The sequence below is a fragment of the Macrotis lagotis genome, chromosome 1 (genome assembly GCF_037893015.1).
Source record: "Macrotis lagotis isolate mMagLag1 chromosome 1, bilby.v1.9.chrom.fasta, whole genome shotgun sequence".
Lineage (NCBI taxonomy): Eukaryota > Metazoa > Chordata > Mammalia > Peramelemorphia > Peramelidae > Macrotis > Macrotis lagotis.
This window is the reverse complement of record NC_133658.1, coordinates 489,563,915-489,588,359: the sequence shown is the minus strand read 5'-3', so window position 1 is coordinate 489,588,359 and position 24,445 is coordinate 489,563,915. Positions and strand designations below refer to the sequence as shown.

At 34.5% G+C, this 24,445-nt stretch overlaps 1 protein-coding gene across 5 annotated transcripts in view; it reads right to left on the bottom strand.

The window, feature by feature from the left end:
• The window catches only part of NPAS2 (neuronal PAS domain protein 2), a 258,956-nt gene that overhangs the window by 23,741 nt on the left and 210,770 nt on the right, over positions 1–24,445 (bottom strand). For 4 of the 5 annotated variants that reach the window (XM_074213806.1, XM_074213807.1, XM_074213809.1 and 1 more), the window contains 6 exons: positions 17,423–17,541; positions 15,882–15,964; positions 14,975–15,081; positions 13,014–13,161; positions 7,757–7,856; positions 931–1,072 (listed from right to left, as the gene is read on the bottom strand). In XM_074213806.1, coding sequence (XP_074069907.1) covers positions 931–1,072; positions 7,757–7,856; positions 13,014–13,161; positions 14,975–15,081; positions 15,882–15,964; positions 17,423–17,541 — 699 coding nt within the window. The remainder of the gene's footprint in view (positions 1–930; positions 1,073–7,756; positions 7,857–13,013; positions 13,162–14,974; positions 15,082–15,881; positions 15,965–17,422; positions 17,542–24,445) is intronic. The other variant, XM_074213808.1, reaches the window with a different exon arrangement.

The following is a 24,445-nucleotide window of genomic DNA, read 5'->3' as shown; positions in this document are numbered from 1 at the left end:
GCTCTTTAAAATAAGAGGAGAAAGATAAGGAAAATAGTTAAGAATCACAAAAGAAGAATTTCTAGAATAGTTATAGTAGGAATCACTGTAGAAGGAAGGTTCATCACAGCCTTGGTGTATATATGATTGATTGAACACATGTTCAACTTTCAATTTTTTCCATGTGAATGGAGATAGGAATAGCATAGAATGGAAATACACAGACAATCATCAAGTTTCATTTTACCCATTAGTTTCAATGTCTTCCCATTAGCACCTAAACTCCTTAAGGGAGACACTTTCATTATTTATCTTTGTATTTTCAAAAGCTTTTTATTTTCAAATTTTGTCTATTATATAGACAAAAATTTATTAAATTAAATTTAAAAGAATTACTGGGACGTAGTCAAAAAGACCAACTTATATTTCATCTATTTTAATGCTTCTGTTCCCAATTCAACCTTAATGTTAGCGTCTTCTTTCTATTGGTTATCTCCAATATAGCACATATATATATACATATGAATCTATATAGCTATATATATCTATATAAATCTATCTATATATCTGATTTATACATAATTTTTAGACTACGAGCTCCCTGAGAGCAGGGTCTGTTTTTTTTATACCTTTAATTGTATTCCCAGTATTTAATACAGTTCTAGGTTATGTTAGGCACTTAAATGCTGGTCAAGTGATTTATTAACATCCTTTGGTTGAGATGTGAATAAGTGATAAAGTGACCCTATGGAATAAGAAACCTGGTCCTAAGTCCTGGGTACCAATCTCCATTGTAAAAAGGATTGATTTGTACTCAATTTGAGGAATACCAATGGATATAATCTCTCTTTTCAGGTGAATAGTAACCTTCCTTTATCCTATTCTATTAAACTATAGCCTGCACATGAATCTGATCATTGGGTATCAGTAGTTTAGATATGTCATACTCACAGGCAGTCTCAGACATGGGTGTATGGGAGGATTTGTGAGAACTTCTTGAAGATGCTGATGGTGACTGGCTAGTGTTAAGGACAGAGGCACCCACTTCAAGTACACTAAAGTGTTGTTGAGGATCCAAGCTTGTCCCCTTGTCCTTGAAATATAAATTAATAAAGATGGTTTAGTTTTCATTGTGAAAATAATATAAATGAATTCAGTCATCTTATAATTTTAAATGTGTTGCTTTTATAAGAGTAATTTTAAGGTGATTTTTTTCAAGCACATTGATACCATCAGTGAAAGGGTATTGGATTCTTTCTGTCACACATCTCATTTTCATAATTTGACTTTTTAATTTAGGATCTCTTACAAAAGAGAAAACATTTCATCTGTGGAAGACAGGTCACCTAGCTTTCCATAGTCTAAGCCAGGAGAATTAAGAATAGAGTCAAAGAATCATAGGATATTAGAACTAGAAGGGACCTAAGCAGTCATCTAGTTTAACCCCTTCATTTCAGAGATTAGGAAATTTAAGGGAATTTTCCCAAAGCCTTACAATGATTTAGTTACAGAACCATCATTACAACCCAACTCTTTTGACTCCAAGGTTTATAAAATATCCACTACATCATAAAATGGATAGTAATATGGATTTAGGGGTTGAGTGAAAAAAAACAAAAGACAATATATCAAATCCTTAGATTTTCTTTTCATTCCTACCCATAGCTATCTTCTACTTTCTTGACAAGACTACTAGAAGTCAAGTAATTCCCTGAATAGAGTAAATATGGAAAGAGTATCAGTCTTTTTTCTTCTGACCCCTACCTATTCTTTGTCCAGCTTACTTGGACCTACTACACAAGTAGTATGATGAGCAAAATGTTATGAATTTCTGTGTGTCAGTTAACATAACATAATATAACATAACATAATATAATATAATGTAATATAGTAATATTTTTCAAGCTAAAAAACTCATATATAGTCAAATTATTACTTAGAATAACTCTTTGAAAGTGATTGCACTGAGCCATGGGGTCGAAGTTGTGCAATTTGACATAATGACAGTGTGTGTGTGTGTGTGTATTGTATTGCTGTTTGTTCTATTAGGAATTCCTATATGCTATATCTATACTTCTTAATTGATCTCCTTCAGATTTCCTTCAAATCTGGTCAATTCTACACATCGTTGCTAAAGTGATTTTCATCAAGTACAGATCTGACCATGGCACTCCCCCCTATATCTATGTTTTCCTATTTCTTTTGTTACATTTAAAAACTTCAATGTCCCCATATTGTTTCTGTTACATTAAAAAATTAGCATTAGTGATTCCATTTTTGCTTTTATCAATTGTTTTGTGAAGTTAAGTTTCAACACCATGTAATTCACCTGATTTAGGATGTTTCACAAGGGTACTTCCCCTTCTCACTGCCACCTGACTTAAAGAATATCACAAGAACATTCCTTTCCCTCTTATCTCTTTTGGCATCCCCATCCCCTGTGAGAAATCAAATGTCTCAGTCCTTATAATCCCCATGTTTCCAATTTTTTCACTCCCTCTAAATTGTATATTAAATATGAGAAATCAAGTTTCTGTGGCCCTGGTTACCAAGTGTCTTGGGCCCAGTTTGTTTAGCAATCACATTTATTGTTAAAAAAATATCACTCCACTTCCAAGATAAAATATAATTTTGTAATTGATCAATATAATATGGTAAAACATGATATATAATATGACACAATATAGTATAATATGGTATCACATAAAATATATAAATGAGCATTAATCCCCTCTTACACTTTGTGATCCAACAAAACTGGCTTTCTCTGTTCTTTATACATGGTACTCCAATTTCTGTCTCTGTGCCTTTATACTAGTTACCCTTCTCATACCATTCTCCCATTTCCCCTATCCTTTCCCTGAGCTTGGAAAGCACTTTTTAACTTATGTGTTCCTAACCAGAATCTCTTTCTTCCTTCAAGATGCATCACCTTCTTCAGGTCTTGCTTAATCTTCTCACTGCTAGGACTCTTCTTCTTTAACTATTTTAAATTTATTCTCTCTGCTTCTGTATGTTCTTGCTGTCTTCCTGTTAGAATGGACATACTAAGTACAAATAAAGGTGTGCTGATGAATGTTTAATAATCAGTTCCCCAAGGAAAAAATGTGTGTAGGACACACTTTCAAATTTAACCTAAATTATTAACATTTTCTATATTACTTTCTTAAGCCTAGACAATCAACAAAACAATTCATTAAGCCCTGATTTTTAGCATTTGATGATTTCCTGGGTGTAACAGATAACTTTCCTGAGACCATCTGGAGCTGACCATCCTGAACAAAGGTATGATTTTATTCTTTGCGCTACTAGTGCTCAGTAAAATGCATGGCATATTTTGTTGTTGAGTTGTTTCAATTGTGTCCCACTCTTCATGATACCATTTGAGGATTTCTTGGCAAAGATACTGGAATGTTTTGCCTTTCTTTCTCAAGATCACTTTTTGGGTGAAGAAACAGACAATTTTTTACCAAGGGTCACACAGTGTCTGAGGCTGGATTTGAACTCAGGTCCTCCTGACTCCAGGACTGACACTCAGTCCACTGTTTCATTTGCCATATAGTAAGAATTTAATTGATTGATTGATTGAAGTATGGCTACAAAAACCAATAGTCACACATAACTATAGACCATGTGATCCACAATTTATCTTAGCAAGGTCATTTCTGTTTTGAGATTTCTTTTTCTTCTGAGACGTGAAAATGGCAGAAAGTCTTTACTCAAGAAAAGATACCTATTGCAAATTCATGTCCTAAACATTATGCTATCCTTCAGCCATGATGAATTGCCTCCAACACCTGCCTATTAACAGCTTAATATTACACTCTGACATGATTCATGATGTATTATGTGGCAGGCTTGGATATTAAACACTTCAATAAACAAAGACAAAATGTACCATATCACTATGCTTAAGATTAATAACTGTATTGTGCATTAACATAAATCATGACAGCAGCAGATACCCTGAAAAGCAATTGAACTTCTCTCTCATTTTTAAAGGTGATTTTTTTTTCTCTTACCCATCTCAGTCAAAGATTCAGAAAATCCACTTCTAACCGAGGATAATAATAGCATTTATATCATACTTTAAGGTTTACAAAGCACTGTACATATGCTATCTCATTTAATCCTCAAACCAATCTTGGGAGGTAGGTGCTATTATCATCATCATTTTACAGAAGAGGAAATTGAGTCAATCAAGTGACTTGCCCAGAGTGATACAATTAGTGTCTGAGGCAATTTCAGGTTTTTTCCTCACTCCAAATCCAAAACTAATCCAGAACACCCCCTAGGTTCCTCTCAATAGGCATAAGACACCATTACAATGGGAAAAAGTTTGAGGTTCATAAGGACTGGATTTTAACCCTGGCTGTAAGACTAATAAATTAAAAAATTTGAGGCAAGGTACTTTAATTCTTTTAGCTATGAAATGACAGGCTAAGATTATATTTATAAATTCATTCCCAATTTTAATTGAATGGTGAATAGACAAAACTTAGGTTCATAAGACCATATCTCTAATGTTAAAAACTACCTCTGGGGATTATTTGGTGCAATCCTTTCTTTTATAAACGAGGAAACTGACCTAGGGAAATTAAATGACTTGTCCTAGGTCATACAGGGTAAAAGACGGGATTTGTACTCAGGTCCTCTGATTTCATAGACAATGTCCTTCCCTCTGTCTCTTTCCATAATGTTCTATGGTCTCACCATTATAATCATAGTTCCAGAAAGGAAGAATATTGTCAATAGACCAGATGAGAGATCAATGGTGAGCTAACCATTGGCTTTGGCATTAGGGATAGAAAGAAAAGGGATGGATTTAAAGGATGCTGTGAAGGAGAAAAGAAGAAAGATAATAAAACTTCATTATAAAGGAGCTCAATTAAATTCAACCAACGCATACTGATTATCTGTTAAGAACAGGGTACCATGCTAGATGCTGGAGACAGAAAGATGAATAGCTAAATTAGAAAATAATAAGTTCAAAGGAGAGTGCCATATACAATCTGAAGAGAAGATCACTGGGGAAATCAAAGAGTGCTTCATGGAGAATGTAGGACTTGATTTAGGACTGAAAGGAAGGGAGAGAGCACCATGCTGTGCTCATGGGTGTCAAAACCAGTGGAACTTTAACGGTTGCAATGTTTTCCATATCTGATCTTTGTGATACAATTACCTTTCCTTATTATGCTGATAAAGATATAGTTTCATTGTTTAGAATTTTGTAACTGCATCACTCTTGTTTGCTCTAGAATAAAAATGTACATAAACATATTTGCACATAGCTATGTAATAAAATAAGGTCTTGCTAGGATCTTTGTGTATTAAAAGTTCATTCCTCCTTCTCTATGGAATCTGAATTGACATTTCATATGTTCAGTAATAAGGAAGGAGGGAAAAGCATAAGATCCCTATAAGGCCTTTGATATCTTACTCAAGAGAATAACAAAAAGTCATTTTTTTTCTGGAATATGCCAGATAACAGACCCATATCTTAAAATGTTCAATGTTTCTTGCCTTTGATTCTAAAATAAGCCAGTAGGGTATCTCCTTCTTTTCTCAACAATAACAGATAAAATGTCCACCTCAGTCCAGATGGTCCCATATCACCTGTCATCATAGATGATACCCTCAATGTTTTCCTCATTAGCTAACCTTAGAAAACGTATCTTATCTTATCTTCTCAATCTGTGCTCATCAATCCCAATATCTGTGCTCATCAATTCCAAGGTATAGATATGGAAGCAGAAATCACAGATTAAGACCTTGTTTCCCATCAATCACCATCCTAGAGAACTCAAACAGAGGAAGACAAGATCTTTTCCTAAACAAAAAAACAAAGCTAGGGAGTCATCTTTGGAATGGTCACACCATTCCAATGTGAGAAATTGTACAATCTCACCTCAATCTGAATGCAGATTTGGAAGCCCACAGCAACCCTCTCCTGTCTTCAGTCTGTTGTACAGAATGCCCTTCTATTTTGCCTGGAGGTGTTTAATGCAATGTCTTATGCATTGATACTTCCTTTCCCCTCTCTAGTATGGATACTTGAATTAGCACATCATTCATTTGGAAAAACATTTTCTAACAAATGAAGGTATAGAAATAGATTAGAGAAGCTGATCAGTTCTCCTCCTTATGAGATTACTTGATCTCAGTGATTCTTCATTCCATGAATTGCCTTATTTTTTTGGTGTCTTTATTTTAAAAAAAATAGATTTTAAGTGATATCTTTTATTTTTACATTGCCTCTATTTCTCCCTGTACCCTTCCTCCCTATTTTCCTTCCAAAGGAACAAAAAGCAAAGAAAGAGAAAAAAATATATATATATGCATGCATATATTCACTATATGTGTGTGTGTGGTGTGTGTATATATATATATATACACATATACCTTGCATATGTAGTGTTCCACACCCATGGACCCCCAACTTCTGAAAATGAGTAGGGGGTAGTGTCATCTCATAACTCTTTTTATGAATTATAGTTGTTTTATTATAATTTTTAAAAATTCAATTTCAATAGTTATTTTGTTATTTTCTCCCCTTTCATTTTCATTATTGTAATCATTGTGGATATTATTTCCCTACCTCAGTTTAGTTCAGTTCATGAATCAGTTCATGAAAATCTATATTCCTTTGTATTCACCAAGATTTTACAATACAGTAGCATTCTGCTACATTTATGGACAACAATTTGCTTCTCTAGTTGATGGCATCTACTTTGTCTTTTTTTATCATACAAAAAGTGCTACTATAAACATTTTGTTGTATATGGAACTTTTTTTTTGCCACAACGACCAGGATCAGGATCCTTACTATGGAGGAACTTAAAATCAGGTCAAGGGGTTGATACTGGATTTCATTGTCAGGGGAAAACCACTGGAAGTTTTAAATCTGTGACTCAAATAATTTTCCCTTTATTGAGACCAACATATATTGCACCCCTCTTACAACATAATATGGAATAAAAATCAAATAGACATCCCAGTACCAAAGTTATCATGGAAAGGTGACTGCTGCATCTAGCCTGAAGATATAGCAGGACAGTGACAAATTGAAAATGCTTGCTAAAATTACTGTGCCTCACTTTTTTCTGTCTTTTAAATGAAAATTTAAAAAGGACTCCTTTTTCCTTGATATATTGGGAGGATAGCATAATTAAGAGCTGTAAGTTGCTTTAAAGTGCCTTTTAAAGTGGAAAGAATCCTTTGAAAATATTGAATTCAACATATTCATTTTATGAATGAGGAAACTGAACTTCAGCTCTAACTCAACCAAAGTTATGTGGTAATATGCACAAGGTCACATGTGTAATACATAGAAGAATGAGAATCCCAGGTCCTCTGCAAATTTAATGTTTGTTTAATTACATCATATCAGGCAGCAGAATGACAGTTAGATGTGGCAGTGGATAGAGTACCAGGCCTGATGGCAGTAAGACTCTTTTTGAGTTCAGATCCAGCCTTGGACATATATTAACTGTGTGACCCTGGGAAAATTATTTACCTTGTTTACCTTGCTTCTTCATCTGTAAAATGAACTGGAGAAGGAAATGGTAAACTACTCCAGTATCTTTACAAGAAAACCCGAAATGGGGTCATAAATAATCAGACACTAAATGACTAAGGCACAAACAAAGCAGCAAAGTTATTAGTCTACCTTGTATTGTTAAACTACCAAAGTATCCTCTAACTCCACATGCAACTTGTCTAAATATTAGAAACCACATTCAATCAATCAACAAGTATTTATTTATGAAAAACATACCAAGAGGTATGGTACCTTTAGTGTTGAAGAGTCGACAACTTCAGATGCTGAATCTTCCAGAGCTAGTTCTTGCCTCCTTTCTACTCGAACATCTGCATAACTATTTGAAAATTTGGGGGTGGGGAAGGGAAACAAAATGTCACAGTTAAAGAAGTAGCAGGAGGTAGCACAAAATAATGAATAGATATGGTCTTGAAGTTAAGAAGATCTAAATTTGGGGGGCAGCTAGGTGGCACATTAGATAGAGCACCCACCCTGGAGTCAGGAGTACCTGAGTTCAAATCCGGCCTCAGACACTTAATAATTGCCTAGCTGTGTGACCTTGGGCAAGTCACTTTACCCCATTGTCTTAAATAAAAAAATTCAATAAAAGATATGAATTCAAGTTTGTCTGCAACATATATAAGTTTTGTCATCAAGGACCAATATCTCAGGTAACTTTCTGAAATTAAAAGTTAAGTGTCAGGAGAAGGAACATTTCCACATATCAATGAAATCACCACCTGGACCAGAACCAAAAAAAAAAAAAAAAGGAAGTAGCAACTGAGTAAATATTTTTTGAAAATAAAAATAAATGGAAATTAAGGGTTGCCACATATTAACTACTGCCAGAGTATTCAATAAAAATTAACTTAATGATGTTATTTGTCTGAAGGACTTCATATTTTCCTACTTTCTAAATTCTACTATAAGTATTTTAAAAAATACTTTCCAAAGATAAATTTAATATATTCTCTTCCTAAAAGAACTTTTTTCTCCTTCCTCTTACTAACAAAATCATCAGAGAATTAAAAAAAAAACAATAGCACGTCACAAAAAGCCTCCAAACTTTCTTGTAAGAAAAAAAGGTTTTAGTGATACTTTTTGTTTTTATTAAAACCAATCATTTCTTAATATGGCATGCCATCCTGTCTTTTAAATTTTAAAATTTATTTTTATTTTAAATTTTATTTTACATTTAATTTATAGAATAAAACAAGCAATTCCATAACATAATACAATAAAAAGAAGAATGCAAATCTATTATGTACAACTTGATATTCCCTTTAAACAACATAACAAACTTATGAATGTAGAGTTCCCCTCTTTTCATTCTTCCCTCTATCCTGCTTTGAACCTCTTTCTTATACTAACTTAAGAAAATAAAATAAAGGTAATTTCTGTTTATAAAGGTTTCTTCTGAGTATCTTCATAAATTCTTCATACTGGATTATGCAGATGGAACAATTTTCTATTCTATTATTTATTTAAATATAGCTTCACAAGGTGTAGGTATATATATGTATGTGTGAATTTTGCAATTAAATTCCTTAAAGGAGTTCAACTCAAAATAATATTAGAATTATTAAAGTACAGGTACAGTTCTTCCCTTCTTCTATTGACCTGTTCTCCAAATAAACTACTATTTCAGGATCATCAGAAGGAGTAATTCATTCATTTTCACTCTCTTAATTGTGGGAGTAAATCGATTCAACTGTGATGATGGGTAATGATTTCGTAAAGGGCTGAAATGAATAGACTGAAAGAGTTATTGGCTTTTTACCTAGTGTGCACAGACACATCCTTAAGTTAGGCCACTGAGGTGCTATTTCCATGATAATTTATACAACCTACCCTCTGTTTTTCCTTCATTAAATTTTCACTCTAACCTGCAGTGGAGAAAAGGATAGTAGAAGAAGAAAGGGCAGGCTATATATAAGCATCTGGTCAATGACAAACTTTTTATAAAATTTAACATTTCTTTTATATTCTTACCCCATTTACTAAACAATGGGGACTTGCCCCAAGTTTCACAATCAGTGGTAAAGCTAATTGTAAGTTTTCCCTAATTGTTCTTCCTTTTTTTCCTCTTCTCAGACAAATGTTCTTTTCTAGATTTTAATGAAATCAATTTATGTTCTTAAAAGATTTTTGGAGGGTGAGTAGGAAAAAAAAAGAATAGTACTTTACCTTTACCCATTATAGCTGTGTTCCAATATATGATGTTTTTAAATAGCTCTGAATATGAGTCTACCTCTAAACTCCAGGAAGAAAAGAATGCATTCTGACAACCCAGTTTTAAGTACTGCTGAAATGGGAGCCTCTTCTGTGAAAGTTTTCAAGGGCCATGTCACTCAATTGCCAGCATGAGTCTCAAAGCATAATAATGTAGGTGTGTGTGCATTATTTATGAAAGAAAATATTCAGTTTTCTTTTCTAAATGTGGATTAGAGTGGGCAAGGGATGGATAACAAGTTTATAGCAAGAAAAGTATATATATATATATATATATATATATATATATATATATATATATGCACACAATAGATCTGTGAAGCAGTAAGTCACTAAATAATACCCTGTGATGGCCCCAAAGCCTAAACATAGCTTTCAAAGAGTTCTTGTCAAAAAAATCAAAGAGAAATGGGAGGGAGAGAGAGGGTTTTGATAACATTAAATTAAAAAGGGTTTGCACAAACAAAAGCAATGCAGTCAAGAATAGAAAGAAAGCAAGAAATTGGGAGTTTTTTTTTTATAAATGCCATGTTTCTCATATACATAGGGAACTGAGTCAAATTTTAAAAAGATATGAGTCATTCCCCAATCAAGAAATGATCAAGGCATATGAACAGGTGCTTTTCAGAAGAAGAAATGAAAGCTATCTGAAGTCACATAAAGCAATGTTCTAAGTTATTGATGAGAGAAATGCAAATTAAAACAACTTTGAGATATCACTTCCATCACTCAAACTGGCTACCATAACAGATATTAGGAAAACGACTACTGCAGGGGATGGATAAACACTGGAAAACTAGTGCACTATTGATGGAGTTTTGAACAGATCCAACCATTCTGAAATTTGCCCAATTTGAAATCATGCCCAAAGGAAACCCTTTGACCTAGCAATACCACCCCTAGGTCTGTATCCCAAAGATATCAAAGAATAGGGAAAAGGATCCGTATGTTAAAAAAATTATAACAGCTCTTTTTGTGGTGGCAAAGACTTAGAAATTGAGAGGATGCCCATCAATTGAGGAATGACTGAACAAGCTGTGCTATATGAATGTAATGAATTATTATTGTGCTATAAGAATGACAAGCAGCATTATTTCAGAAAAACCTACATTAAGTGAAGTAGAATGAAGTGAGTAGATCTAGGAGAACATTATTCATAGCAATATTGTACAATGAACAATTGTGAATGATGTAAATATTCTCATCAATAAAATGATCCAAAACAAATCTAAATAATGAAAAATGCTATCCAGTTTCAGAAAGAATTGATGACCTCTGAGTACAGATTAAAGCTTATTTTTTCCATTTTTGGAAATATAGCTAATATATGTCTTGCATAATTTCATATAGAGAATTGACATCACATTTCTTATCTTCTCAATGAGTTGGAGAGAAATGGGAGGGAGGGAGACAGTTCATCATTCAAAATTTGAAAAAAGGAATGTTAAAAATAAATGATAATTTTATTTTTTAAAAAAGAAATATCAGGAAGGATTTCAAGCATTTAGAGTAAAGGACTTAATGCATAAGGGGAAGGTAACTTTGAAAATTATCATATTATATGAATCACCCAATCTAGAGCTATATAGGAAACATATAAACAAGCCCATACTTGACCAAGAATGCCCTCTACATTATCCTGAATGAGTTGTCATTTAACCTTTGCCAGAAGATTCCTAATGGAGAATCATGTCAATAAGCTTCGACTGTCTATTATTTCCTAGGCACACTAAGTGCTAGAGGGACTTACTACTATTAGAAGAGTCTAGTCCATTTTGTATAGAACTAATTATAAAGAAATTTTACTGTACTCAAATCTGTGATCTCATTAATTTGGGCATTTCCTTCAATAACATCATTCACAACCCATCTATTCCTACCCATCCTATATTATTTTTGTTCAAGTACTCCAGGAATTTTGCCTTATGTTGTCCCCCAAATGTGCTGGAGACTTTCCTTGCTTCCTCCTGACATTGTAAGACTATCAGTAATCTATGTCATCTCTCTCTTTTACCACTGGCAAGCCCATGCTTTCTTTCTATTATAGAATTCTGGATGGCATTTTTATTTTGGTTCTTCAGAGTTCTTTGCTGATTATATCTTGCAATCTGCCCATACAAACCATGATCTTTCCACTGACCTGGATGTGACACTCATTTTTAGTTCTTCAGGGATAGTTGTGTTCAGATCTTGCTGCTATACAATAATACTGGTAAAATATTTGTATTGAAAAAGATGGGTCCTTCCTGTTGTGGGAAGCTTAGGGTCAGTAAAAGTACTTTAAATTTTGCTGAAAGCAATCCAGTCAGATCTCTTCTTCTTTTTCAATTCTGGATTTAGTTGTAATTGTCCATTTCTATTGTTCATCCTAAATATCTCTCTCTCTCTCTCTCTCTCACACACACACACACACACACACACACACACACACACACACACAATAAACATTCTTCATCCATTTGGTCTTTCCTATAAAGCTTTCAAAGTTCTCCTTAAAGTCTTCTTTCTTGTAGGCTACCCTCTCCCAAATATTCTCATTCATCCTTTTCTGGTATGTTTTCCACTCAGTTCTTCAGTTGTATTGGTTTTTTTTTTGAAGAATGCTTCAACTTTGTGCATTTTTTCCTGAAACATGGTACCCAGAACTCAACATGACTCCAGGATACAACCTGACCAAGGCAGAATTTAATCCTTCTTTCTGAACTCTATGCTTCTTTTAATATACTCTAGAACAGCATTAACTATTCCTATTTTGGCTGTTATGTCACACTGTTGATTCACAAGGAGCTTGTCATCTACTAAAGCCTCTGATTCTTTTTCTTTATTTTTTCCCTGTATATTTTTCCAAAGAAGCTGTCTAGTCACTCTATTTATCAACTTGTGAAGTTAAGTTTTAGATTGTGTGTGTGTGTAGGCTTCTTGGAATAGGATGGAAAAAGCTGATTTTTTCCTTATAGACTTATTTAATTAGACTGATAATTATCAAAGTTTCATTTTTCTCTTAGTGCTAGAATTTTCCCTTTGTTAATTATTTCTATTTATCCTGACAATGGCTTGCTTGGTATATATTTGTTTGCATGGTAAGATTAGGTTGTGAGCTCCTTGAAGGCAGAAAGTGTCTTTTCCCTCTTTTTGTATCCCTAGCATATCATGTCTGGCACAAAGACATTTAATAAAAGTTGAATGACTGATTTTGACAAAGACAACCAGAGACACATTTATTGATCACCTGTAACCAATGGGAGAAAGACATTTACTGTACCTGACTACAGTGTGTGTGCAGACAATGAACTCTGGCTTGGAATTCCACTGATGATAGGTGATGTAGTAATGGGTCTGGAGCCATATCCACTGCTGTCCTTTGGTCAGAAACCGATAACAACAAGACTTTCCTTTGCCAAACTGCATCACTGTTAGTAGAAAATGTACACTGCATATAACAAATTTTTAAAAATTTGAAAATAATCTCTTTAAAAACATTATAAAAATATCATTGATTTCTGAAGAATGGAACATCATACATGACTTATGTCTCTAATCTCCTTCCCTCTAACTTTTAGATAGAGAGCAGTATAATCACAGAAATAAGAAGCAGAAACCCTAGAATAGGAATTTTTCTACAGTCTAAAAACTTGAGGTTCCTCAGCTGATAAATTTTAAAAATAAGTTTCAATTAGAAATATTGCCAGATTTTCCGGAACATAATCTCACAATCTCTATATAGTTGTCTTTGAAGACACTGGGGTCTGGCAAGGGATTCTATACATCCCTGAAATAATTGGACCCCAAAATAGAACTCACAGATATCAACCTTTGGACTAATTTTATGGCTGTCAGTTAGCAGTATATACTTAGTCAATGTAGGTCTAAAATAAAGTTTCTTCCAAGCGCTGCATTACAGTTTTGATCTGTCCATCCTCTCACCCCATTGGTTAATGAGAATTTTTATGAGTATCTATAGGTAACCTCTGATTGGAGAAGCTGACAACTTACTGGAACAGACAGGGAAGAATGTTTGACCCTGGGTCCAGGTAACAAAGATTTAACATTTCTTATATGAGTAGAAATAATAAGAATAAATCACAACTAGAAATTTAAAACCACTAAATCCCAGACAGTCTTTTTGGAGAAGGTGATATTTGTTTAAGTACGAAGCATAAAATGCTGAAAAATAGGCCAAAGAGAGCAAGAATGATTATTTCATGCTTATTTGGAGTTACCAAAAATAATAATGGAAATTCAATTAAACAAGTAAATAAAACCACCCCTAAGTTCTTTTGGAAATCAAAATGATATTTTTGGCAAGACAATGGGATTAAGTGATATGCCCAAGGTTACACAGCTAAGTAAATTTTAAGTGTCTGAGGTTGGATTTGAACCCAGGTCCTCCTGACTCCAGGAATAGTGTTCTATCTACTGTGCCACTAGCTGCCCCCTCAAAACAAATTCTTTAAGAAGGAAGGGAATGTGAGGTCTGCAAAGTCAGCAGCAACAAAATGACTTTAAGTTTTCAAGGTAATCATTGGACTCTAATAGTTATTCTTGATGAATACCCAATAGTATTCTTCTATCACAAAGCATTAGATTTGAGAAATCATAGTGGCTTCTATAAACAACTACTGGTTTTGGATAAATAAATTGATTTGTAATATATTTCTATTTAGCATTAATCTTAAAATTGTTACTTTTTCAAAGCTCATAAATAAATGTAAAATAACAAGTATATTGGAAATATATTTATGAATTTAACAGAAAAGACCCATGATATTGACAATCAAAAGTAGTGAATGATGTGAATCATTCCGGTTCTGAAACATATACTATGTAATCTTGTTCTTCTCTTCCACCTCTCCTCAGGCCTACCTCTCCAAATGTTACCTTCTTGATTAATTTTATATCAGTTTGTATACTCTAGGTATAGTCAACATGGGCAATGGGGCAGGAATTGTAGTATGGCAGGTGGCAGTAAGAAACCACTTTAGAGTTGGAAATTCAACATATTCCTGTATAACTGATATGTATAGAGCTGAGCATTGTTTTGATACTACAATCAACCTGCTTCTCTAACTATAACTATCTTACCAAAGACTACTTCAAAAGAACCACAATTCCTCAATACTCTAAATCAAACCAGTAGGTGAATTTCAGTCCTTCTCTTGGAGTATGTGGTGCCCATATCTGCCAAAGAAGGATGCCCCTAAGTTTAAATGGTGTCATACTTACAGTGTTCATGGCATCGGGCTAGGAGTTCTAGATCATCTATGTGATAATAATCATAGCCAGAAGTACCAAGCACTTCAAAAGGCAAATATCCTATGATTGGTGGAGCTCTGAAGAAGGATGATAAAAAAACAAACAAACACATATAGTCTATTTTAGAAACTGATTGTCACTGGGTCCTTTATTTAAGTTATTGAGGAATTTTAAGTGCACAAGAAAGGCTGGAATCTTATGGTCTTTAAGGGGAAAATAAAAAAGAAAATTTCCACTTTTATAAAAGTCTGAAACAGCATCAGGTCACATTTTCCAATCATCCAATGGAATATTCTGCAATGAGTAAAACTTCCTTGGGTAAATTCTGGACAAAATAATAAGGAATATAATATCTAGATAACATTAAAAAAATCAGAGAGTGGATCAGCCAGCAATCAAGATCTCAAAACAATCAAAGAAAACAACTAACCCAACCACCAAACAAAATGGGGGGGAGGGAAGTCTAATACTTTATACCAAATTAATTAAATTATTGTAAATTAATGGGGAAAAAAATCAAAGGCACCTGAAACAAATGTGATCAGAGGTCTCCCTTCTGTCCCTTAACTCTTATAGAGACCCAAAAAGGAAGGACCTCTAGATTTAAAAATCTAGGCAAAGAGGCTTCATTAGGCAACTACTTCATTCCCCCAAGGATCTAAATGTCCCTGAATGCAATAAAGACAACCAAGTGCAGGCAAATGAAGAGAAAGTGAAACAACTTCACACTTTGGTGGCAATGTTTGTTCTCCTCAGTCAAGATTTCATTCTCTTTCAAATGATTCTACCTTACTCTCTTCTCCCAAAGAGAGAATGGTTCACACTAAATAGCACTGAAAATGGACCCAATCAAATTATTTTTTGATTTTTCACAAACCTGTGATCCAGAAATAAAAATTTCCATTCCAGGCTATGTCTTGAAGTGAATTCCTCTAAAGGTTCTTCAACTATGCACATTTCCTGTAGCAGGAGGAGAAATGTTCATTACTGAAGTGTGCCAGATGCTCAATCCTGCTTTGTCAGCTTCTGCTTCAAAAGGATATGGAGCAGGTGATAGGAATAAAGAAATTAGAAACTTCCTAAGGCTCCAAGTTGGGTTGCAATGAAATACATCATCTGTACCTAAATCAATGTGCCCTGATACTAAATTTATTTCATAGAATGAGGAGAAATATTCAGGAGTCAAAATGTCGTCATTCCATTCCCTTCTCATGTTACTATTTATATAGCAAAGGTCAACTTTTGGGAAATGACCATTACTCTAGGCTCCCCAAAACTAATCTGATGCAACATTAATATCAGCATGATGAAATAATCCTTTAAAAGTCAAAGATTTCAGTTTTTCCAAACTGACACATTTGATTCTCATTCCTGCTCTTAAAATATTTTTTTTTGGTTTTTTGCAAGGGTTAAGTGATTTGCCCAAGGTCACCCAGATAGGTAATTGTTAAATGTCTGAGTCCAGTATTTGAACTCATGTCCTCTTGATTCCAGGATCAGTGCTTTATCTACTGCATCATCTAGCTACCCTTCTTAAAGTTATTAATATTAAATTTTGACTAGGAAGCAGGAAGCCTTGAGTTGAAATTTAACCTCAGACACGTTTAAGCTGTATGACCTTGGAAAAATCACTTAAATTCCTGCCAACCTCAGTTTCCTCATCTATAAAATAAAGATAATATTATAGTATCTACATCCAAAGTTGAGAGAAAAAATAGTTGGGGTTAGAACTCTCCAAACTGATAAAAGCACATTTGGAAACTTTGACCTTCAGTCAACTACTATCTTAAAATATAATTTCAACCATGAAATGCGAATTGGGTGAGGGTAGAAACGAATATTTGGCTGTCCTGAGTGATAAGTTGAAAGGAAGATCTGGAAGCAAAAATTTGATAAAGCTGGATATGAACTTTTTCCTAAGTATTCTATCCCCATCCATCATTTCTTCTCTTTTCCCTGTCAGTTCAACCCCCCCCCCAAAAAAAAAAAAACCTAGTAATTTCTCATCTAGGAGAATGGGCAACAAATAGAAGTGAAATGAGATACATTTTTTTTAATGTCAGTAAACAATATACATTGAGCACTTAAGTCTATTCCAGGTTCTGTGCTATCAGAGGATACAAGGTAAATAAAACAAAACGAAACAAACAAAAATTGCCTGGTGATAGGCTATATTTTGTTTGCAGTAGCAGCAGCAGCAAGTCACATTACCCTCTGATCAGATTCCGATTTCTTATTGTCTGATTGTCTGATCAGACAATGATTTCATTACTCAATATATCTTTAAATAGTCTGTCCTTTGCTTGGATTATCTAGCTTGACCGAAGTGGTGAACAACAGGACAGTGTATGCTGCTGGAAGTTCAGGAATATGCAGTGTTTCTGAGCATCTCCCATGACTAACACCCAGGGTACTTGCCTTTAGAAACTGAGGTGTGGCCAGACGAACAGTTGCTATGAAGCAGACTTGCTTTCCTAGTGGTGAGCGGTAAGCCCTTGACACTGTATTGTCAAAACCATTACAAGAGGGGCTAGGCACTGGAGAAAGAGAGAAAGCAAAATAAAGGTTTAGGTCACCTACCCTGCCTGGAGATTTCAAAGCATCAAAATGGTGAAAGTATGCATATAACTACTGTAGTTAAAACTCCCATTATTTTGAGTTGGAGAGAGGCATCTCAGCTTATTTTTTTTTTAATGAGAAATGACAGTAACCTCTTTGCCAAAGGTCAACCAGCATTTATTTACAAAGTAAGCAGAAAAATAACAGTGTATGCTTCCCTCAAAAAGTTTCTATTCTAGACTAATAGGGCTATACCATGCTGTCTTCTTTATATGTACACACAGAGGACAATGTATTATTTTTGTTTTATGCATTAACATGGCCAAAAACGTTTTCTACCAAGTGGCTAACCTAACTTTAATGAGCCTGTCTGTACTTATGTAGTTCTCTTGATCCTTGGGAAACAGACTTAGACAGAAAACAGACTGAGGTCATAATGCAGTCTCATGATAAAATCTATCAGAGCTTATATTTCAGTGGACATACCATTTAAAAACTGAGGATAATTTCTATATTAAAATAAGCCATTGGAACTAGGCTTAAATATTTATCAATGCAATCAACATCGTCCTAAAGAATATATTTCTGAATTTACAAATTTTAAACATGATTGTGATGGCAGTGTGTTATAGTGAATAGAGTTGGCCTAATGAATAAGGAAGACCTGGGTTCAAGTCCTAATATTTAAAATTTTCTATATGACCCAGCAGGGTGAGTCACTTAGTCTCCCAAGTGTTCTAGATAGTTTTTTTAAGATTCTAAATTGCAAAGCAGGTTAGGGAGCTGGCTTAGTAGAGAGGGTTTCCTCTGGAAGGCATTCTCTATACCAGTGAGAATATAGATCTAGCTCCTAGTCCTATCCTAAACATTTTATTTTAGTCCCCTATTTTCATTCTTAAATCTATGATCCCATGTAATAATAAAAAAAGATGTATTGTGCATTATTATAAAAGTGAGGCATATTTTTATGATAGTCTCAAAGCCCCTCTTTGTATTTTAAGCTTTCCAGGAATTTTTATTTTATGCATTTGCTGCTGCTGTTAGTTAATGTTTTCTAAATGGCTTTGTAATATGAGCTTCTGTTCACTAAGATGAGTAAAGCCAACTTATTACAAATGATTTCAGGATTCATTCAAACCGACACCAATAAATGTTTCAAAACAAGAATAACAAAATGTGTGAGAAATAAAAAAAATAAGTGGCCTGTAGAGAACTCACATCTGTCATTAATCATTTTAGACCACTGTAGATCCTTTTGTAAAGTGAGTCAAAAAGCCTATGGGAGGGTGGGAGGACATTAGGAAACATACTGTTAGATGTGAACATCTGCATTTTTGGGCTATAAATTCTAAAAAAATTCCCAAATGTCAGACTGTCTCTTCCTAAAAGAGACAGGATTGGTCAAATAACAGCACAGTAACTGAAAATCCTGTACCTCCTTCACACCCCTCCACTTTTTAGGGGGTGCAAAGGCTGAGTACCAAACCAAAGATCTTAAATAAAAGTTTCCTTAACTACCAGTCCTGCTTGAATAGTAATTGGGAAGTTCAGTTTACCTGCTCAGTCAGTAAGGACTTTCCTCTGTAATGGGAAGTGGTGAGGAAAGAAGGAAAGTAAAAGGAAACAGGGAAACACACCTGCTCCAATCAATCATTTCCTCTTATTATAAATGCCAATTCATATGAGGAAGTGAATTTGGGTAGTGGAAATAAAGCAGATGTGGGCGTGATTTTATTCTGGCTCTGCTGTAACCTCTTCTTACTCCATTTTTAACTTTCAACCAAAGAGGATTTTAAATTCTAGGGCTTTTCCAATGAAATTCCAACTCAGAACTAGACGTTTCACAAAATATGCATAGCTATAGAACTGATAAAGCTATTTTATGAATGGAAATCACAAAACACAACACTCTTAAATAAAATTGTGTCCTGAAAATTTTAATTTCATCAAGATTGCTAGTAAATTAGCACCGAAACTTAACTGAGACCAAAGGGAATTACTTCAAACATTTGGCAAATTGCCTTTGAAATGTTTTTATTCACAGTAAAAAGTCTCCTTATATATCCTACAGATAGACATAGGAATAATCTGCAGATTTAATCATATTTATTACTTAAAAAAATTTCTCTGGTACTCTTTATCCTTAAATTACCTTAGGAATATTAGAGATTTAATTAATTGTCTAACTTGAAGTAATGAAAAAATATCTGGTTTTCTTTGATTTTGGGGGAAAAGATATCTGGCTTCCTGAGCCTTTGATGGAATTAGCCAACAATTGAAAAAGGTGCTTGGTTTCTTTGGTTACTGTCAAGGTTAGTGAAGAATTTAGGTGATTGTCTAGATAATTCAGCAACTGCCTAAGATGATTAGCTGGGTAATTAATATAAAATTTTTTCCCCTCCTCTAAATAGGATACATAGTTATTCCAATTCCTGCTTACTTCAAATATGTGTTTTTCCTGTTTGTCCTTGACAATTTCTTAGACCAAAAAAAAAATCACTCCAAGGTGATCAGAAGACAAAGTCTGTGATCAGACTTGTATTTGGGGACTTTCTAGAGAGTTTTCATAGTTATTACTAGAAGTTGTGCATTTCTGGTATAGACTTTGAGCACAGAAGGTTTGATACTGTATTTGAAGTCAGGTAACTCTACTTTCTGAAGATTTAGAAAGCTCAATTTTTCCTGTTTTGTTTTCTATCACTGTTTCTTCACTTGAATATAATCCTCTTTCTTTGGATGGGGAATGCTAGATACTTTAATTAAAGGAAAAAACCTAACTAGCTCTTCACCACCCAAATGAAGCAACCCAAAAGGTTAGGAAAGATCTCCTAAGAACAGAAAAGACCAGATTCATCATTTGCATAAGTCAAACAATGAAGAACCCCCAAAACATCAATGACTGGAGGTGGGGGGATGAGTTAGAAGATAAAGAGGTTAGGTAGGAGAAGTTTTAGGTAGTCTGGGGATTTGTTGCAAAAAAAAGTGGAAACTGGGGTCAATAAAGGGTGGAAACTGGGATCAAAAATGAGAATGCAGGCATTTTAAAACTATTTAACAATCTGTGAAGAGAACTGAGAATTTTCTGGCTTCCTTTCCATTTTTAATGTATCTGGCATTAAAGCTAAACAATTATGTATTCTGATCAGAGATGGCCTGCATGTGATAAATTGGCTACAACAGCTGTAGGGTAACAACTAATAGCCTTTAACGATAAAGACAAATAACTTTATCAGCACTTTCCAGAATAAACAGGAAAAAAAAAACAAAGCAGGTGTACTTTTTTGAAAGACTTAAGAGTTTGGCTAAAATGACAGGAAATAATTGTATAAATTTTTTGCTAAAGGAAAAATAAAAGCCCCAAAATATCATCTGTGACAAATGTTCAAGCAGTTCAGGCTACTGTTATGAAATTTTCACGGCAAAGTAATCTTCTATGCATTCATGTCCTCATCCCCACTAATTAACCACAATTTTCTGTCTTGTCTTTTCTCTCTTCACAATATGCTTAGTTGAATACATTATGAATAGCTAGGTTATTGGATTTTTTGAAGGACATCAGCAAAATAACACAACTCATTTCTGGCTGATGGGGACTGTCTGACTTGCCAAGGTAACTTTTATTCTCTCCTTTCCCACACTTCAGCATACAGTAGACAGACAAGGGAATGCTGGGTAAGGGGTGAGAGACTGAAAACTTGTCTAAGGGACTTAGATGGCATCAATTTTGGCTAATGCTATTGCTCTTCATTATTTCTCATAAGGGATTTCAAAAACCTGTTACTCCCTATACTTTCTGGGGTTTTGTTATTATGTGGCCAAATAAGCCAGTTTAGCTGGACTACAGATTGTAAAGGAGATTAATTTGTAATTCAGAAAGACAAGAAGGAATGTAGGCAGTTTGTGAAGGGTTTTAAACACCAAACAGAAGAGTATGTATTTTAGCCTAGAAACAACAGGGATGCCACATATAGAATGGATCCCTTATCTAGGGAGAGAAAGCAGGAAAACACTTGGATGAACAATATAAATGTCCTTCTAATTTTAATTTGCTCAGTTTTCATAGCATCTTTTTTTTTTTTTGCAAAGAGCTTAGGATATTTTAGGATTGTGTATAGCAAGATAGTAACTTTTGATCATAGTCTATTCTGGATCATGATATTAACTCTTCAAATAACAAATCTTGTAGAATATGCATTTTACACACAAAGGGAAAAAAACTCCAAAAAGTTAGAGGGCGCTCTTTGCTTTTCATTTCTAGGAACACTGTAATAATATGGATTGGAAACACCAATGAAGATGGTTCTATTGGGTGCCAAATTTAAATCTTCAACCATAGAGAGGTCAGGCACAATGGCCAACTTGTTCTTTTACCTAAGACATTTCTTAACAACTCAGTTAAGAGGGGGGAAAAAAGAGGACAGGCATTATCCAAAACCATAAAATGAGGCAACCTCAGTCAAGTTACTTATTTCTATTAATAAATCCCATGAAACATATGAAACCCAAGCATTGTATAAGCTGAAAAGCCTAAATTTTACCAGATGTGAATTTTAACGCTGGGTGTGTGGTTAGAGAGTGGTAGGTAAAATGAGGGCAGGGAAACTTTTATACTGTGGTGTGTGGTTTCTGGAAAGCCTGGAGGGGAATGTTTACTGAGGGTGACCTATTTGGAACCATACCAGCCACTTTGGAAATGCTGCTTTTTGGATCTCAGACAGACAAAATATTTGATTCCAATTCTGAGAAGAGTATTAGAGAAATAATGGAATGCCTTCTTTTTTTGGCATAAAGTTGTCATTTGACAATATTTGTCAACTTATTACGGCATGTTAAATCAAAATTTATCACTCCTTTAAAAAGAATCCAATCATTTCTATCCAAATATAGTGAAACAAGATTGACTGGAGGGGCAAAATGGGAAAAAAGGTTGTGGTATGGAATGAAAAACTTCACCAATTATGATTCAGAAGACACTGTGGGGAGAGAGAGAAAGGATAAATTTCTTCTGTAGTTGTAGTATTTCCTCCATTGGGCAATGCAACTATGTAACCCAGATGAAGACAATTTCAATTCAAACTATTTCAGGAAGACAGAACAGAAAAAGACCTTGTCCAGGCAAGTGGTTAATGCTCACCTCTATAACACAGATGTCATAAAGAACAAAGATAATTTTTTATAAATGAAGATGAAGGGAGATGTGGTTACAAATACAACTTAGATTTTTTTTTCTAAAAGGAAGTTTTACATGGATTAACTGGCTTGGATTGGAATTTTACAAAAATGGCAAGTCTCCAATTAAAGATGAATTTCTCTTCCCATTTCCAGATAAACCAAAAACTACTTCTAATATTATTAAAGATCTTGATCAAAAAAGAGATCCCCCCCCCAACTTTCCTCTTAGAGTATGTGTGGCAGATGATGAAGTGCTTTTTCCTATGGACTGACTAAGATGTACAAATACTGGAGTAAGAGAAAGCTGTTTTGCTAAAGTGTTTGAGCAATGGCTGTTGTGGGGATGCATCTAGAAGTAAAACAGAAATGGATGGGTGCTGCACTAGGAACTGTCCAAATGGATAAATCAATCTGGGTAACTCAAGCAAAGGTGCTTCCTCTTCCTAACTCCTGGCCTCAAATCATATTAAGTTACACTTTTAAGAACCTATCCTGCTTGATACTCTGAATACTAAACAGAGAAATCTCTGGATTCTCAGAGAATCCTTACAAGTAGATAAGAGGACTGTCTTTATGGTGATCTCTAAGTCATGTTAAAGTCTCCCTTATCCCAAATTTCTCCCACTAATGCTGACAAAGTGTTGAAAATTACTTTGAGTTAAGGTCTCTTTTAACTTAAAATGTTACCAGGGAGATAGTAACAATCACCCATTAATATTTTTGCTCACCCCCCCAAGCCACCTGAAACAGACCTTAAGGGATTACAGAGTAGTAGAGTTAAATCTGTAAGACTCAAAGAGGTCATCTAGCCCAACCTCCTCAGTTTACAAATAAAGAAACTGAGGTCTGAGGCAGCTAGGTGGTGCAGAGGATAGAGCATAAAGGCGCCCCAGAGTCAGGAGAATCTCAGTTCAAATCCAACCTCAGACATTTAATAATTTTCCCTAGCTGTGTAACCTTGGGCAAGTCTTTTAACCCCACTGCCTTGAAAAAACAAACAAAAGAAACTGAGATCTAGCAAAATGATATGATTTCCCTAAGGTTGCACTGGTAATAACTAGCAGAGACAAAATTTGAGCAGAGATGCTTTGTCTATATTCAGAGCTCTTTCCACTGGACTACATTACTCCCAAAGAGATGATCTTAGGGAGATGGGTATGAAAGGATCATGGGGGTACTTACTTCCATGGAAGGAAAGTCCAGGAAGGGCACTAAGGCAAGGGAACAGCACAAAGGTACTAGATGGAAGAAAGGGAAGGAGAAGACCTAAAAAAAAGACTATAGGGATCCTTTCTACCAGGGCTTCTTGACTTTCTTGCATCATGAACCCATTTGTTGCATTGAAGTCTATATGGAAGACTTCTCAGGCTAATGTATTTAAATTACATTAAAAATGCTTTGGATTAGCGAAGCAATCAATTGTATTGAAATATAATTATCAACACTTTTAAAAAATTCATGGACCCAGGATGCTAACCACTGGTATAGGTACCCTTCTTTGTCTGGTGTATATTTCAGGATCACTCTGGGATGGTAACCAGTGTCTAATCTCATACTCTTTAATTTGAAATTAATACTTCTGATCTATAAAGTCTCTTAATCTTTAACTAATAGTTATTAATTTCAGTGTGTAAAGAAATGTAAGGCCTATCTCCTACATCCTGAATGTTGACTTGGCCTATGTTAATACTATCTGATCATCTCAATGAT